The sequence below is a fragment of the Chlorocebus sabaeus genome, chromosome 11 (genome assembly GCF_047675955.1).
Source record: "Chlorocebus sabaeus isolate Y175 chromosome 11, mChlSab1.0.hap1, whole genome shotgun sequence".
Lineage (NCBI taxonomy): Eukaryota > Metazoa > Chordata > Mammalia > Primates > Cercopithecidae > Chlorocebus > Chlorocebus sabaeus.
Window position 1 is genome coordinate 52482756 of NC_132914.1, and position 14546 is coordinate 52497301.

Below are 14546 nucleotides of genomic sequence, written 5' to 3' on the forward strand. Positions count from 1 at the left end.
TTATAAATTTTGCTTTTATGGTCATAGCAATGAATGTTTTGCAAATTATCTTTCTTATAATATACTTTTGAGGCTTTGGCATCAAGGATATACTGGTGTCATCAAATTATGTTGAAGTCTTCCATCATTTTTTCAACATTTGGGAAGAATTTTGATGAGATGAATGTTTTTTCCTTTTCAAATTTTAGGTAGAAAGTCTTGATGAAGCTACATGGGGCCTCAGATTTTTTTTAATTGGGAGATAATGTATTATGAATTTAATTTATTTAATAGATCTATGGCAATGCAAATTAAGGTTTCTGTTAGATAGATTTTTTTTGATGCCCTGAGAGGTTGTTGAGGAACAACACCCTTATGATTCCTAGAGGCTTCATGCTTAACAGGGATGACCCGTGACACACATTTATAAAGTCCTAAGACAGCCTAAGGATCTTGCTGAAAGGTACTATGTAACACTGAATTTCTGAGATCTTAGCACAACATCTTTATAAATCTCATCTCTCTCTACTTGTGATGTGCACCTAAAAGAGAAACTGATGGCACTTTTGACATTTTGTCAGGAAATCTCCTTATCTAGATCTAGCAGTTCATTAGCTATATTTTTATGTCTTACCTTTCTTTAAGCAAGAGTTTTGCCAATTTCTCCTAGCCTTTAATAATATCTTACTCAATTTTCTTAAAGCCCTCAACAACAAGCTTTAGTCTTGTCAGGCGTTGGACTATTTTCTCCTCATATCTTTTACATCCTCTTTCTTGCAATTTGTCCAAAGCCAAAGCTACATGTTTTATGTTTTTGTTATTACAGCATCCCAATTTTGGTGCCAAATTTTATTTTGATCATTTATTTCTGCATAAAAAAGCCACTGCAAAATATCATGACACTGTACAAAAACTGTTTTAATAGACTCACATACACTGTGGGTGAAGAATCTGGACAAGGCACTGAAGGAATGTCTTATCTCTTCTTGACAATGTATGAGACACACTTGGGACTATTTAAATGGCTGGAGGTAGAAATCATTTGGAGGATCCTTCAGACATATTTCTTGTACTTGGTCTCAGATGACATTAAGGTTGAGCTCAGCTGGGACTGTCGACCAGAATGCCTACACGTGGCCTTTCCTTGCAGCTTGAACTGACTCGGTGTGATGACCTCAAGGTAGTTAACACAATGGAGATGGTTCATCTTCTTAGTCAGACACATTGGGTATATTTTGTTACTGAGCAATGAGCTCTCTGCCCAATGCATATAGCAGTCAACGCTATAGCACCAGCTTTTGAGAAAAGGAGATCCTTTATAGTGAGTTGATTGGCAAGGAGACAGGAGGTACCACTCAAATTTGTCTCCCTGACCTGTGGTCTTGGGGCAGGTTTTATAGGCAGAGAATAACAATGAGAGAGATAGGAAAATGCAACAAGATGTGATCTGATTGGTTAACGCAAAGAGATGACGATGGCTTCCTGTCTCTTAAGTTTGTTCTGCAACAAAACAAGGCACCCTTCACTTCGTAATTTGGTCCCCATTCTCAAACCAAGTACTTAGATTCTGCTTGTGGTTGGCTTTTTTGTTCCAGCTGACTCTGGGGTTACCAGTAGGGTACACTTGGTTTATCTGAGCATGCTCAGGTTATGTGACCTGCAACTTGAGGGCCGTTGCACTCAAAAACAACTCATCATTTGGTTACATTTCGTTACTGACAAAGTGAGTTGGACTGGACTGGTTCTGCTGTTATAATTTCTGTACTGCTAAATATTTATTGTATGTTTTAGCCAAAATTTTCTTACATACCTACAGTACAGTTTTCAATTTTAGTACATTTAACATGGGTGCAATGTGTACTTTCTCCTCTAAAAGTGTTTCTGATGTTATTTTTGATCCAGTGAGTTTCCTTATAAAATTGTTTTTCTCCAGTACATAATCAGGTTCAAGATCATATACTGCATTTGATTGCCTTGTCTCTTTTGTTTCCTTTATTCTGCAAAAAAACTTGTAGCTTTTTTTATGTTTTAAGACATTGACAAATTCAGGAATACATTTTTTTAAATAAACAAAATATTCTTCATTTGGAGTTTGTTGGATGATTTCTCACAATTTGATTTAGGTTTTGCATTCCCACCCAGGCAAAAACTACCAGAATGATCCAGAAACTTGACTAAGTTTCTGAATAAATATTTCACAGTGTGCAAAGTAAACATCCAGCAAGAACAATGGTCGAAGACCGACAATGTAAGTGTTAGGGTAGATGGAGGTTAGCTAGAGGAAGAGTCTCCCTTAAGCATATCAAGGTCAGTTTGGCACTCTATTTGAATGATAGTGCTTCAAAGTGTCAGGAAGGAGACTTGCAAGTGTTGTCAATGCCCAGAAGGGTAAAGTGATGATCAAAGACTGACAGGGTCTTTGAGTGCAATGGTAGAGAGAGGTAAGGGAGAAAGAAGGAGGCTCTCTTAAGTCTTTCCAGGGTGGGGCTGACAATGTATTTGAAATGATATTTCCTCAAGGTATTAGGGAGAAGATTCACAGCCTGTAATTATTTTCAGATTTTCAGATAGGGAATTGTGGAAGCCTGAGTATATTGCACAGTTTGCAACATTTATTTAAATAAAATAAAGGCAATGTGTTAACAAAGCTTGAGATGGGGTAAAAGATGATCTGACTGATAGGAAAACTGAGTATGAGAAAGACATTCAGAGAGACAGAGTGACATTTAGAGAGAAAGAGTAAGAGCTGCAAATTCAGAAAAAGAGAAAGAATGCAACAAATAATATAGGAGGAAGAAAGAGTATGATAGTTCTCAGAAAGAAGAGTGAAGTGATAATGATACAGGAGTGGGGCAGGGAAGTGCTGGGTAGAGAACAGCAGCGTCCCTGGTGAGGGCTCTACCCTTGGGCTTGTGCCCACAGACCTAAATGAGAACAGGCACTCCTGTTTTCACACCCAAATGTTGCATTTTCCAGGACTGCTCTGTCCCACCACACCCCCCATCTTGTGTCCATGTAAACACCAGACCTTAGTGGGCACAGACAAAAGCAACTGAATGTTGAGAGGAGAAGAGGAACAGACCAACAGACACCAGCAGAGACCAGTAGAGCAGCAGACCAGTGATGGTGGAACTGCGGTAGGGATATCTGGATGCCCAGAGGAATTAGGCGGGGTTTGGGGGAGGTGGTCAGAGAAGAGTCTGGCCGCTTGGCGGCCCGACTCCAGGGGAAGACCACCTTCCCACTCCATCCTCCCCTTCGGCTCACCATCCGTCTCACTGGGAGCCACCTTCACCACTCAATAAAACCTTGCACTTGTCCTTCGGACCCATATGTGATCCAGTTTTTCTGGTACACTGGGCGAGAGCTTCGGATACAGAAAATGGTCACACTGGCCCTCTATGCTTGCCATAGGCAGAGAGTCCACTGAGCTGGTTAACACAGCCATCTGCAGATGGCAAAGCTGAAAGAGCACATTGTAACACACACCCTCTTGGGCTTCAGGAGTCACAAACACCCACCCCTAGATGCTGCCATGGGACCAGATCCCAAAAGTGCTCCCCATGGCCTCTGCACTTGCCCGTCTGCATGCTCCTCCTAGGGGTTTGAGTATGGAGGCAACCTAAGGAGCGAGCCACATCCCTGTTGGATGTCCTGCGAAGGGGATCAGGGAACTCTCCCATTTCAATAATAGTTGGAAATATCACTCTTCTGATTGTTTCACTTCATGGGAGAGTATTTTGTGGTTTGTTCTTGGGTTTCCAGCTTGGGGCAGCCCTTCAACATTAGTGGGAGCAAGATAGGGCAATGATAGGAAATGGGTATAAAGGAGTGAGTGGGATGAGCCAAGACTGGGGAAAGAATGAGAAGTAGGAGAAAGACTGGAAGTTCTTTTACTTAACTACAAAGAGCCAGTGGTGGAGAGAATTTGTGTTTAGGAAAGATCTTTCCTGGTGTTAAAATAATGAACGAGGACACACAGAATTCTGGAAAGAACTTCCGTTGACTTTCATCAGAGGAAGTGCCTGTGAGGTTTATTAGGGTGACTGAAAATGACTATGCTCATTTGTGTGGGTAACTTGTACTTTCAGCTTTAGGTGTATGCTGTTTTTGCTGTGTAACTGTTTATTTCCAGATTTCTGGGAGCATGAGATCTTTCAGACAATAAAACATTCATGTACCTAAACACTATTTGAGTTTTATTTAGCTAATTCTGTTTATGGTTTTCCTGCCTGCCTACCCTTTCACAGCCTGAGGTTCTACCTTCCACGATATCATCCACATCCTGCTTAGTCCTTTTCCTAGACCTATGCTCCCTCCTCAGTACGTCATGAAAAGCCATCCCTTTTCATTTTAAGCTTATCGTATGAATTTGTCTTGCTTCTTTCAGCCTGTCTGACTTCCTTCCTTCCTTCTTTCTTTCCCTCTAGTTAACTCTCATGTGTCAAGAACTAACCAAGTGCTTGGCACTCCTCTAAGTATTGTGAAACAGTGTTGAGCAAAGAACCTCTTTTCCCCCTCTGTCTCTTAGAGCTTATTTACTGAGAGTGAGGCAGAAAACTGACAAGCAAAGAGCAAAGAAAGGCCGGGCATGGTGGCTCATGCCTGTAATCCCAGCACTTTGGGAGGATGAGGTGGGTGGATCACCCGAGGTCCGGAGTTCAAGACCAGCCTGACCAACATGGTGAAACTCTGTCTCTACTAAAGTTAGGAAATTAGCTAGTCATGGTGTTGCACGCCTGTAATCCCAGCTACTTGGGAGGCTAAGGCAAAAGAATTGTTTGAACCCGGGAGGCAGAAGTTGCAGTGAGCCAAGATCATGCCATTGCACTCCAGTATGGGCAACAAGAGGGAAACTCCATCTCAACAAAACAAAAACAACAAAACAAAACAAAACACAAAGAGCAAAGAAAGAAAGAGACAAGCAAATATCAGGCAATAATGGGTATTATGATAAGAATAGAATCAAATTATGTAATGATAACTTTGGGGATTACTTTAGTTTGGAAGCCATCGAAGGTTGCCTGAAGATGTATTTAATTTGAGATTGAATGGCAAAAATGTATGACAGAAGTTACGGGTCATGCATTGAAGAAACATGCTGTGTCTATGTATCATGCTTGGGGCACACATTCGGATTTCTTTTTTTTTTTTTTCTTTTTTTTTCTTTTTTTTGAGACGGAGTCTGGCTCTGTCGCCCGGGCTGGAGTGCAGTGGCCGGATCTCAGCTCACTGCAAGCTCCGTCTCCCGGGTTTATGCCATTCTCCTACCTCAGCCTCCCGAGTAGCTGGGACTACAGGCGCCCGTCAACTCGCCCGGCTAGTTTTTTGTATTTTTTAGTAGAGACGGGGTTTCACCGTGTTAGCCAGAGTGGTCTTGATCTCCTGACCTCGTGATCCGCCCGTCTCGGCCTCCCAAAGTGCTGGGATTACAGGCTTGAGCCACCGCGCCCGGCTCACATTCGGATTTCTAATGCTAGACAGTCATTGCACAGCGCTGTGTATGTCCCAGCTCCCTTGGCATGAGCACAGGAGGAGATCTTACCCTTGGTCCTAACAGCAAATCCTATTTCACCTCCCATCATCCTAGGACTTCCCTTCACCTCAATTTTTTTTTTTTTTTTTTTTAATAAATGCAGTATCTGAACCCATTGTTAGTCTGTGTCTAGTTAATTCTTGTTTTGTTGAAATTCAGCCGTTTGTCCTTGATGATCCCAGGCCAGGGCTGCTGCAGGTTCTTCCAACTTCTCTGTGGCATATGGTGAGGAGTGAGGAGTCTGGTTTTGGACCAAGTCCCTGATGCTCCCTGAAGACCTTTTTTCAGATTGGGGCTTCTGTGCTGCTTTCTCTAAAAGCCTGTCTCCCTTTGTGATATGCTCTAAATTAGAGTGTGCAGTAATGATTAGGGGCAGGTTTGTAATCCTTGAGTAAATCTGGGGATTAATAATAGATATGATTTTTGTATGGAGGAATATTAAGTTATCACAGTTATAAGATAACCCAGTTGTGTGTTTTTCAAATTGTTTAATGTAGAAATTATAATGAAAATGATAGTTCCACTTAATTTAAAAGCCCTAATCATATATTGTGAATAAAATTAAAATATATTAGATTGGAAAACTTTTTGATTTTTATAAAAGATAATACATTAATATTTCTTATATACTCAGAATCCTTAAAGGAATAAACACAGGAAACGCAAGAGATAAAAAGATTAGAGTATGTAATTCAAGTTGTCAATAAGCCCGAACTTACTGCACTCAGGGAAATGCAAATTAACATAACAAATATTGCTTGTGGCATAACAGTCCGGCAAAATTCAACCTAAATAACCTTTACTATTTGCAGAAATGGTCATAAAAATATTTGTTTTTGTTATTTTAATTTTTAGAACTCTTTGAGAAAGCTGTTGACAATACATATCAAATTAAATGTATACATATATTGTGACTCAAAAACCTCTGAACATTTATCACATAGAGACTGTACATAAGGGTACTTTAAAAAGTATATCAATGGCTTCATGATTTGACAATAGCAAAAGAATACAAACGACTTGAATTCCTTTAAGCAGGTAATGCTAGAGTAAATTATGATATAACCAAGCTACTGAAAAGAAAGGTACAGATATATAAGGACTGAGTTAGAGTTCTAAGAAGTAGTGTTGAGTGCAAAAAGGAGAAAGAATGGTTTATAATTAAAGGCCATTTTGTACAGCATTTTAAAAGAATTTGTGTACAAACACAAATATATGGTCACTTGCATCTACCTATATTTGCCTATTATAATAGGAATATGGGGAAATTTATTAAACATTTGCTTTTTGGTATTGATGATAGCAGTGTATGAAATATTAGCCATAAAGGAATAGGAATAAATAACTACGTATAAGTTCATATATGCATAAAATTTTCATAAATATATAATCACCAAGTTAAAATGGCAGTTATCTCATTGTTTTGGTCCATCTAGAGACTTTTACTTTCTTACGTATACTTACGTATACTTACTATTTTAATTTTTATAAAAAATGCAAAAATAACTTTGTAATGGTAAAGAACCGTAGGAAAAAGTTTTGGAGATATGTCATCTATTGAATTTCACTTTTAAAATTACGTATCTACTAGTATATAGTGCATACATATATAGAGAGATAAGGTTTGGTTATACACACAATATATGAATTTATATAGAATATATTGCATAATATTTGACAGATGTTACAAAATGGAATAATTTGTAGATATTAGAAAGATCTCAGTTTAATTTTAATATAACATGCCCTATATATAATGCTGTTCATTTTAATGAACAAATTTGGTGTTAGATCTGAGTATATTTTATATACTCACACATGAGAGTTTATGCTTGAATTTTAGATCCCTCTTAAAGTGATAATATTAAAAATCTACAATTTGAAGCATTATAATATTATCAAAATCCAAAAACTTCAGAAAAATAAAGCCTCAAAACTGTTGCAGGCCCCATGGGGCTCCCCTACACCCTGAGCCTTCACGTCCTCTGTACACTCAGGCCACTGGTTGCAGGTTGTCTGCTTCCCCAGCAACAGCAGACCAGCTTCAGCTTGGGCAAACCAGCACACTTCTCTGCCACCCAGTGGGCTGCTTTTCCAGTGAGTTCTGAATATCAGCTTCAGGGAGGAGGGCTCTTTCCATGGTTGTCCTTCCTTGGATATTCTCCCTCAACCCTAGGGTTTCACAGAACTTCCTTATAACTACTCATTTATCAAACTTTAGAAATTCTTTGTATCACACTTTTCCTGTTTAATCCACTGTGTGATTTTGATCTCTTCAGGGGACCCTAACTGATACAAATGTTTAATCTTTTTCTTTGGCAAGCCAGTCATTGCCTTAAGTCTGTCTGGTGGGTCTCTGCCTCTGTGGAGGGACACAGTGGGCTCTCAATAAGTAACCATCTCCTAGAAGACCCTTCAATTTGTGTCAGTTTTGTTGGGAGGCCTTACAAGGGTGACTGTAGGGCTTATTTCCTATGGGGTAGAATCAGATAGTACCTGATTTTTAAGTCTTCCTTCCTTCTTTGTCTCTTTTAAATACTTCTGTCTTTCACTTTTCCTTCAGAATATGTGTTTTTTTGTTAGCTTTTTTTTATGCTAACCTCTCACCGTATTATGACAACTCTGTGCCTCATGGCAGATATGAGTTTACCCAAGACAAGGACATTGACTTGCCTTTCCGAGGTTGAAGACCACTCTCAGGAATTTCCTCTGCCTTTCTTCATTCACCTGATGGGGATCTCTTAGCATGTTTTGGGAAGTAGACTGGTTGCTGTTATCAGACAGACTTTCCAATAAAAGGAGAAATAGATGTTCAGTGCTGGTCCAGGTCACAGAGATCCTTCCAATAAGGGTATGACCCAAAAAGGCATACTTTTTTTTTGAACAAGAAGAACTTTAAAGCAAGGGAAATCTTTAAAATGTAGAGAATTCCCTATGATTCTGGGTATTCCAAGTGTTCGTCACCCCTCTTTGAGGCCTCGGTTGGGTCCAGCACTTGGTTGTGCTGTAAATGTGGATTGTTTTCCTCCCTTGCTGTCTTTACTTAGCAACTTGGCTCCATTATGACAAAGGACAAGTAGATTGATGTAACTTGGTGCAGTGCTGGGCCCTACTCAACAACTGCAGAGAGGTCTGGATGATCATATTCGCCATGCATTCACCATTCCTTTCCTTCAGACTGACGGTTTCCTTTCCGTTGCATTGTCCAAACATACCACATTGTTGATTCCTCAGCTCCTTAAGACTCTGTTCAAATATCACCTATTCAATAATGTCTTTTTTAGTCACCTTATATAAAATTGCTCCCCATTTTCCATCTCTAAACTGACTCTCCTTTCTTATTCCTGAATTCTTTATTTATTAGGCCTTATCACCTCACACATAATACATGGTGTTTTCTCTTTCTTTACTTTTTTAGTGTATGAATCCCTGCAAAACCACGTATGAAGTAAAAGTTTTGTGTGCTTTGTTCATTGTTATTTTTCTTTTTTTTTTTTTTTTTTTTTTTTTTTTTTTTGAGGCGGAGTCTCGCTCTGTCGCCCAGGCTGGAGTGCAGTGGCCAGATCTCGGCTCACTGCAAGCTCCGCCTCCCGGGTTTACGCCATTCTCCTGCCTCAGCCTCCTGAGTAGCTGGGACTACAGGCGCCCGCCACCTCGCCCGGCTAGTTTTTTGTATTTTTTAGTAGAGACGGGGTTTCACTGTGTTAGCCAGGATGGTCTCGATCTCCTGACCTCGTGATCCGCCCATCTCGGCCTCCCAAAGTGCTGGGATTACAGGCTTGAGCCACCGCGCCCGGCCTCATTGTTATTTTTCTAACATCTAGCATTGCATCTGGCACACAAGAATGCTCAATGAATGTTTTTTGAATGGAAAAAATTGATTAAATGGATGCATGAATTAACAAATGTTAGTTTATTCTGTATACTTACTCCTTGATTTCGAATTTTTACACAATGGTTGCTAAATCCAGTAAGGTCATATTTGGTTCTTTAGATCATTCAGTGTTGTACTCACTCTGCACCAGCATCAGATGACCTAATTACATGTTCAGGAGGGAGGCCATGACTTGGAGAATGCACAGGCTGAGTTACACAGGATGGTCTTTGGATCAGTCTGCTCTACCCTGATCATTCCCCTGGGGTGAGACAGAGGGCTAAGCACTTTGTAAGTGTATGAATCCTAGAATCTATGAAAAGAGCACTCCAGCCGGGCACGGTGGCTCACGCCTGTAATCCCAGCACTTTGGGAGGCCGAGTCGGGTGGATCACGAGGTCAGCAAATCGAGGCCATCCTGGCTAACACGGTGAAACCCCGTCTCTACTAAAAATACAAAAAATTAGCCGGGCGTGGTGGCGGGCGCCTGTAGTCCCAGCTACTCGGGAGACTGAGGCAGGAGAATGGCGTGAACCCCGGAGGCGGAGCTTGCAGTGAGCCGAGATCGCGCCACTGCACTACAGCCTGGGCCACAAAGCGAGACTCTGCCTCAAAAAAAAAAAAAAAAAAAAAAAAGGGGAAAGAGCACTCCAGATTTCAGGAAGGCTGGTTATGAGGCATCTCCAACCTGTCAGAGGAGCTGGTAATTATGGAGACACTATACCCTACATGTAAAAGGAAGCCTGGAAGAGAAGTTGCCTGGAGCATATTTAATATAAGAGACTCGATTTGAAACCTGTTTAGTCAGAACCAATGATTTAAATTTACAACCTTTCCAAAGGGCCCCTGGCTGTGCTGTTGATTCTCCAGTGGTTTGTGTCCCAAAGTTTTCTGGCATTACCTAACCTGGATTCTGGTTGACAGCTCCTGATTGGTGCCTTCTGCATATATATTGTCGGGATGTGGAATCCTGGTCAGTGCCTTGCCTTCTCTTAGGCTTTGAAGCATTTTTTGTCTGTGCTTCCTGATCTTCAGGTCACCACCATGAAGTTCTTAGCAGTCCTGGTACTCTTGGGAGTTTCCACCTTTCTGGTCTCTGCCCGTAAGTAAAGATACTTATCTGAACGTAAGTTGTGTGGGAATACACATAAAATATCTCCCCTAAAGATGTGGGCTTGTGGTTGCTTAGAATGTGCTTTTTTACCTCTCCTGTCCTAACTTGTTCTATTACCATTTTGACTGACCGTTCAAGATGGAGAGGACTATCCTTAGGCTCTTCTTAATTCAGTCTGATCTTAATTCAATAATACCTTGGAACCCAAGTTTATTGTTACTGTTAGTAAAATATGTTTAATAAATCAGAGATTTATTTCGGGAAAGGAAAAATGACCACATATTAGGTTTTTATTGGTTTTCTTATCTTATCTGTGCACTGGTTCTGCCTCAACTGGTACACCAAGGACTGAGGGTCTTCCATTGTAAAGTCTGAAATATTGTCCATATTCTCTCTTACCTCCATCCTCCAAACTGGTATTCAGCTAACATCTTATTTTTCCTTCTTCTCTTTCAGAGAGTCCAACAACATCTGCTCCAGCTGACACGTATCCAGCTAGTGAGTCTGCACCTGAATGTCATCTCTTTCCTGCAATGACCATTTTCCATTTCCAGCCTCATGTCAAATAGACAGTTTCCATGTGGACAGTCTCAGTTATAAGAAATCCTAAGCAAAAGCCTGTGAAAGCTATATTCCTGATTTTAAAATTAACCACAAACATAGTGAATCTGCTTACGTCTTATACATTCTTAGAACATATGAAATCTAGGCCATAGACTTATACAAATGTGGACTTATTATTCATTGTTTTTCAGCAGAAGGCACAAGAGCATGAGGTCTGATGTTGTAGCCTGAGAATTTTTGAGACATGCCTTTAATAAATGGAAGGACTGAATATATAGCCAGTGTCAAAAAGAGGCCAGTGAGTCTCAGAATGAAGGAAGACACTGTAATTTTGAAGTCATATAAAAATAAGTCCATTTGGATCACAAGCGAGGGTGGTGTGTAGGATGTGGAGTGCAGGGGTCAGGTAGAAGAAGAGGTCTAAGCTTTACTCTTTGAAATGGTGTATATTCCTTATTCCCAGGCTGATGTTTGTTTCCCTTCTCTAACCTGAAAATGAAAGTGGTGGACCAAAGTCTTTAGTCATTCTTGGGCTTCTCCCAAAGTGTTCTTCACATTCTGTACTGTGTGTGTGTTGTGCCCATGCGCAAGTTAAGGGGGTCTGTCTTTATCCTTCACATCTTGGTCACAAGAGCATTAGCTTTAGTCAGACCTCACATATATTTTTCCTGCCATGTGAGGCCCCATTTAAAAAATATTCTCTCTTAAATAAGGCCTAAGACAGCATGGATAGAGTGTGGGTTTGGAGGTGGAGCTACTTATTTGCTGAGGTGGGTTTAACTCACAAATGTGGGGTCTGACTCTTGATTCTTATCAATAGCTCTGGTGTAAGGTCTAGAGAGAGAGATAATTTTCATAGCTCTTACCCAGTCCCTTTTTATACATAGTAATTGATGGGGCATTTTTATTACTGTCAGAAGTAATACTTCTCCTGTTATATCTAATGTGGCTGTCACAATTACCTCTCTAATAAACAGAGTCCAAGTTGTCACAAAGGGTGAGACAAATATGGCTCTTTTCATTCTGGAATCTGATAGAAGATATCTTACTGCACTCTAAGGCAGGAGATATAACTCCAAGATGAGATGCATCTTCTTAGTCTGCCTCCTCCTTCCCTCTAGAGTTTACTCACACTCATTCATGCTGCATTGGAATGTATGCTCTCTTAGGTTATTCTGTGGGAAGGCATCAGAATGTCAGGCTACTAGAGATTTCCTTATTGCTTCTGAGCAGTAGTCCCTGTGAATAGGAACACTCATGGTCTTGCTCTTTTGTGCTTATACCTGGGACAAAGTACTTGCTTGTCTCTTTAATTGGTGTCACTGCCCTTGGAGGGAAATCCCAAATTCTTTCTGTCCCAGCAAAGACAGGACAGGGAAGGGTGAAGCATAAGGAAAGAGGGCAGGTAGGCTAAAGATAAGACAGAACTGATGACAGATTTGCAGAGATGAATTCAGGAGGAGGAATGTACGTCCACCCCTGGGTGGGATAAATTTTGTTCCAGAAGGAGTCAGTCTCACCTAGAGCTTTTCCTTCTAATTTCACCTGGCTCTGATGGTGATGAAGCCGCTGAAGCTGAAACCACTGCTGCTGCAACCACTACAACCACCGCTGCTGCAACCACTACGACCACCGCTGCTGCAACCACTACGACCACCGCTGCTCCTACCACTGCAACCACCGCTGCTTCTACCACTGCTCATAAAGGCATTCTAGGTAGCAAGACTCCTCCATCTGTGTGCTTCCTTTATGTGGCTCCTTGATTCCTTGGGTTCTCTATTCTCACAGAGTCCCTGTTTTTGAGGTCAGGGAGACCTCTTCTTTACGCTGTTCTCTAATTCCTTGTAGTTTTCTAAGTCAAGTCAACAGACAAATACCAGAGGAGTCAAAAAGTTACCTGACTTTTAGGTTACCAATATTACCTGAACGGATCTTGAAATATTGGCATTTATTAAGGAAAACTCTTCCTTAGTAGAAACATCATTGGAAAGACCAAAATAAGTTTCTCCATGAAGCTAGGTAACTGCTTATTTACTTATTTTTTAAATCAGGTAGGGTGTGTGTGTGTGTGTGTGTGTGTGTGTGTGTTTAAATCAGGCAATTTAAAAATCAGGTAATCTAGTAAAATCTTTGTTTCCTTTAGAGAATTTTCCCAAAATAGAAAATAACAAGGAGTGATTTTACAATCTTTCTTGAGGCAGATTATTTTGAGTGCTATTCAGGGTATTTCTGGGGTTTTGGACATTCATTGAGGATCAATGTACATTTCTCCTATTCTGGGTTCACTTTTTCTTGAACTTTAACTTTCACGTAGTATTGATTAAAACATTTGTTCAATCTGAACATATGCCAGGAACTATGTCATAAAATTTACATATATATTATAATTTAAATATCACAGTCATTCTATGAAATAAACATTTTAAAGACGAGGAAATGGAAGCCTTGCAATGAGAAACTTTCCTTTGATCACACAGGCAGAAAGAAAAAGGAAATTGCATTTAAACAAATGGAGAGTTACAATGAGAAACTTTGAGCACACGGGCAGAAAGAAAAAGGGTTCAAATTGCACCCATACAATCAAAGTCCCTAAGAAATCTTTAAATATTGCTTTATACTTTTTCATGTCTGGGTTAGTGCTTGGAACTCTGTCAATAATCTGTAGAGTAGACTATGAGTGAGAAAATGACTTTTCTCTCTTATCAGAAGAAGGCTGGATCTCTGTGCCATATTATAGGAAAACTCATACGTATTGACTTTCTTCTAGTTCTCTCTAAAGTTCCAACCTACCTGGGCTTCCGTCTAGGGCTGTATTTCCAAAATCTTTAAGGACAGGTATTAGTTGTTTATCTTCCCGTATTTACAATCCCATGTTCCTTTCGAATCCCCTGAGTTTCGTTGACATTTGACACTTGTTAGTTCCCTCAGATTCTGAAGAATAAATCCACATTCTTCATCCTTTGTGGAAGCCTCTTGACAATATTTTTTTCTCTTACAGATTTACCCAAATGGCTTCAGGATTTCCTGAAAGGCAAAGTGTTTCCCTGAGATGGAATCAACTTGAGTTTTCTGCAATTGGTCACAACTATTCACGCTTCCTATGATTTCATCCAACTACTTACCTTGCCTACTATATCTCCTTTATCTTAATCAGTTTATTTTCTTTCAAATAAAAAATAACTATGAGCAACATAAAAATGGTATTTCTTAGGGACTATGGGGTGGTTGTCCAATGTTTAGACAATCCAAGTGACAGACACTTCAGATTTTACCTAATACTTCCTTGTGCTCCTACTGATAACTAGATTTCCTTCTTGTTTCTTTTTTAAATAAGACACTAGTTTTGTGCTTAATACTAAAGACTAGAGATTTCTCTAACATGGATAGACTAATCAATACTTAATAGATACAAATGTTCAGTTTGATTCCACCAAACTCTCCTATCAACTGACAGAATTTTTTTCTTATCTGTAATGACT

The 14546-nt window shown here is 40.0% G+C and overlaps 1 protein-coding gene across 3 annotated transcripts in view; it reads left to right on the plus strand.

The window, feature by feature from the left end:
* Positions 1 to 14215, plus strand: part of MUCL1 (mucin like 1) — a 92217-nt gene extending 78002 nt beyond the window's left edge. For 2 of the 3 annotated variants that reach the window (XM_073021343.1, XM_037996984.2), the window contains 4 exons: positions 10425 to 10491; positions 10960 to 11001; positions 12634 to 12783; positions 14066 to 14215. In XM_073021343.1, the coding sequence (XP_072877444.1) occupies positions 10434 to 10491; positions 10960 to 11001; positions 12634 to 12783; positions 14066 to 14115 (300 nt within the window). In that variant the 5' untranslated portion in view covers positions 10425 to 10433 and the 3' untranslated portion in view covers positions 14116 to 14215. The remainder of the gene's footprint in view (positions 1 to 10424; positions 10492 to 10959; positions 11002 to 12633; positions 12784 to 14065) is intronic. The other variant, XM_037996985.2, reaches the window with a different exon arrangement.
* The last annotated feature ends 331 nt before the right edge of the window (positions 14216 to 14546 follow it).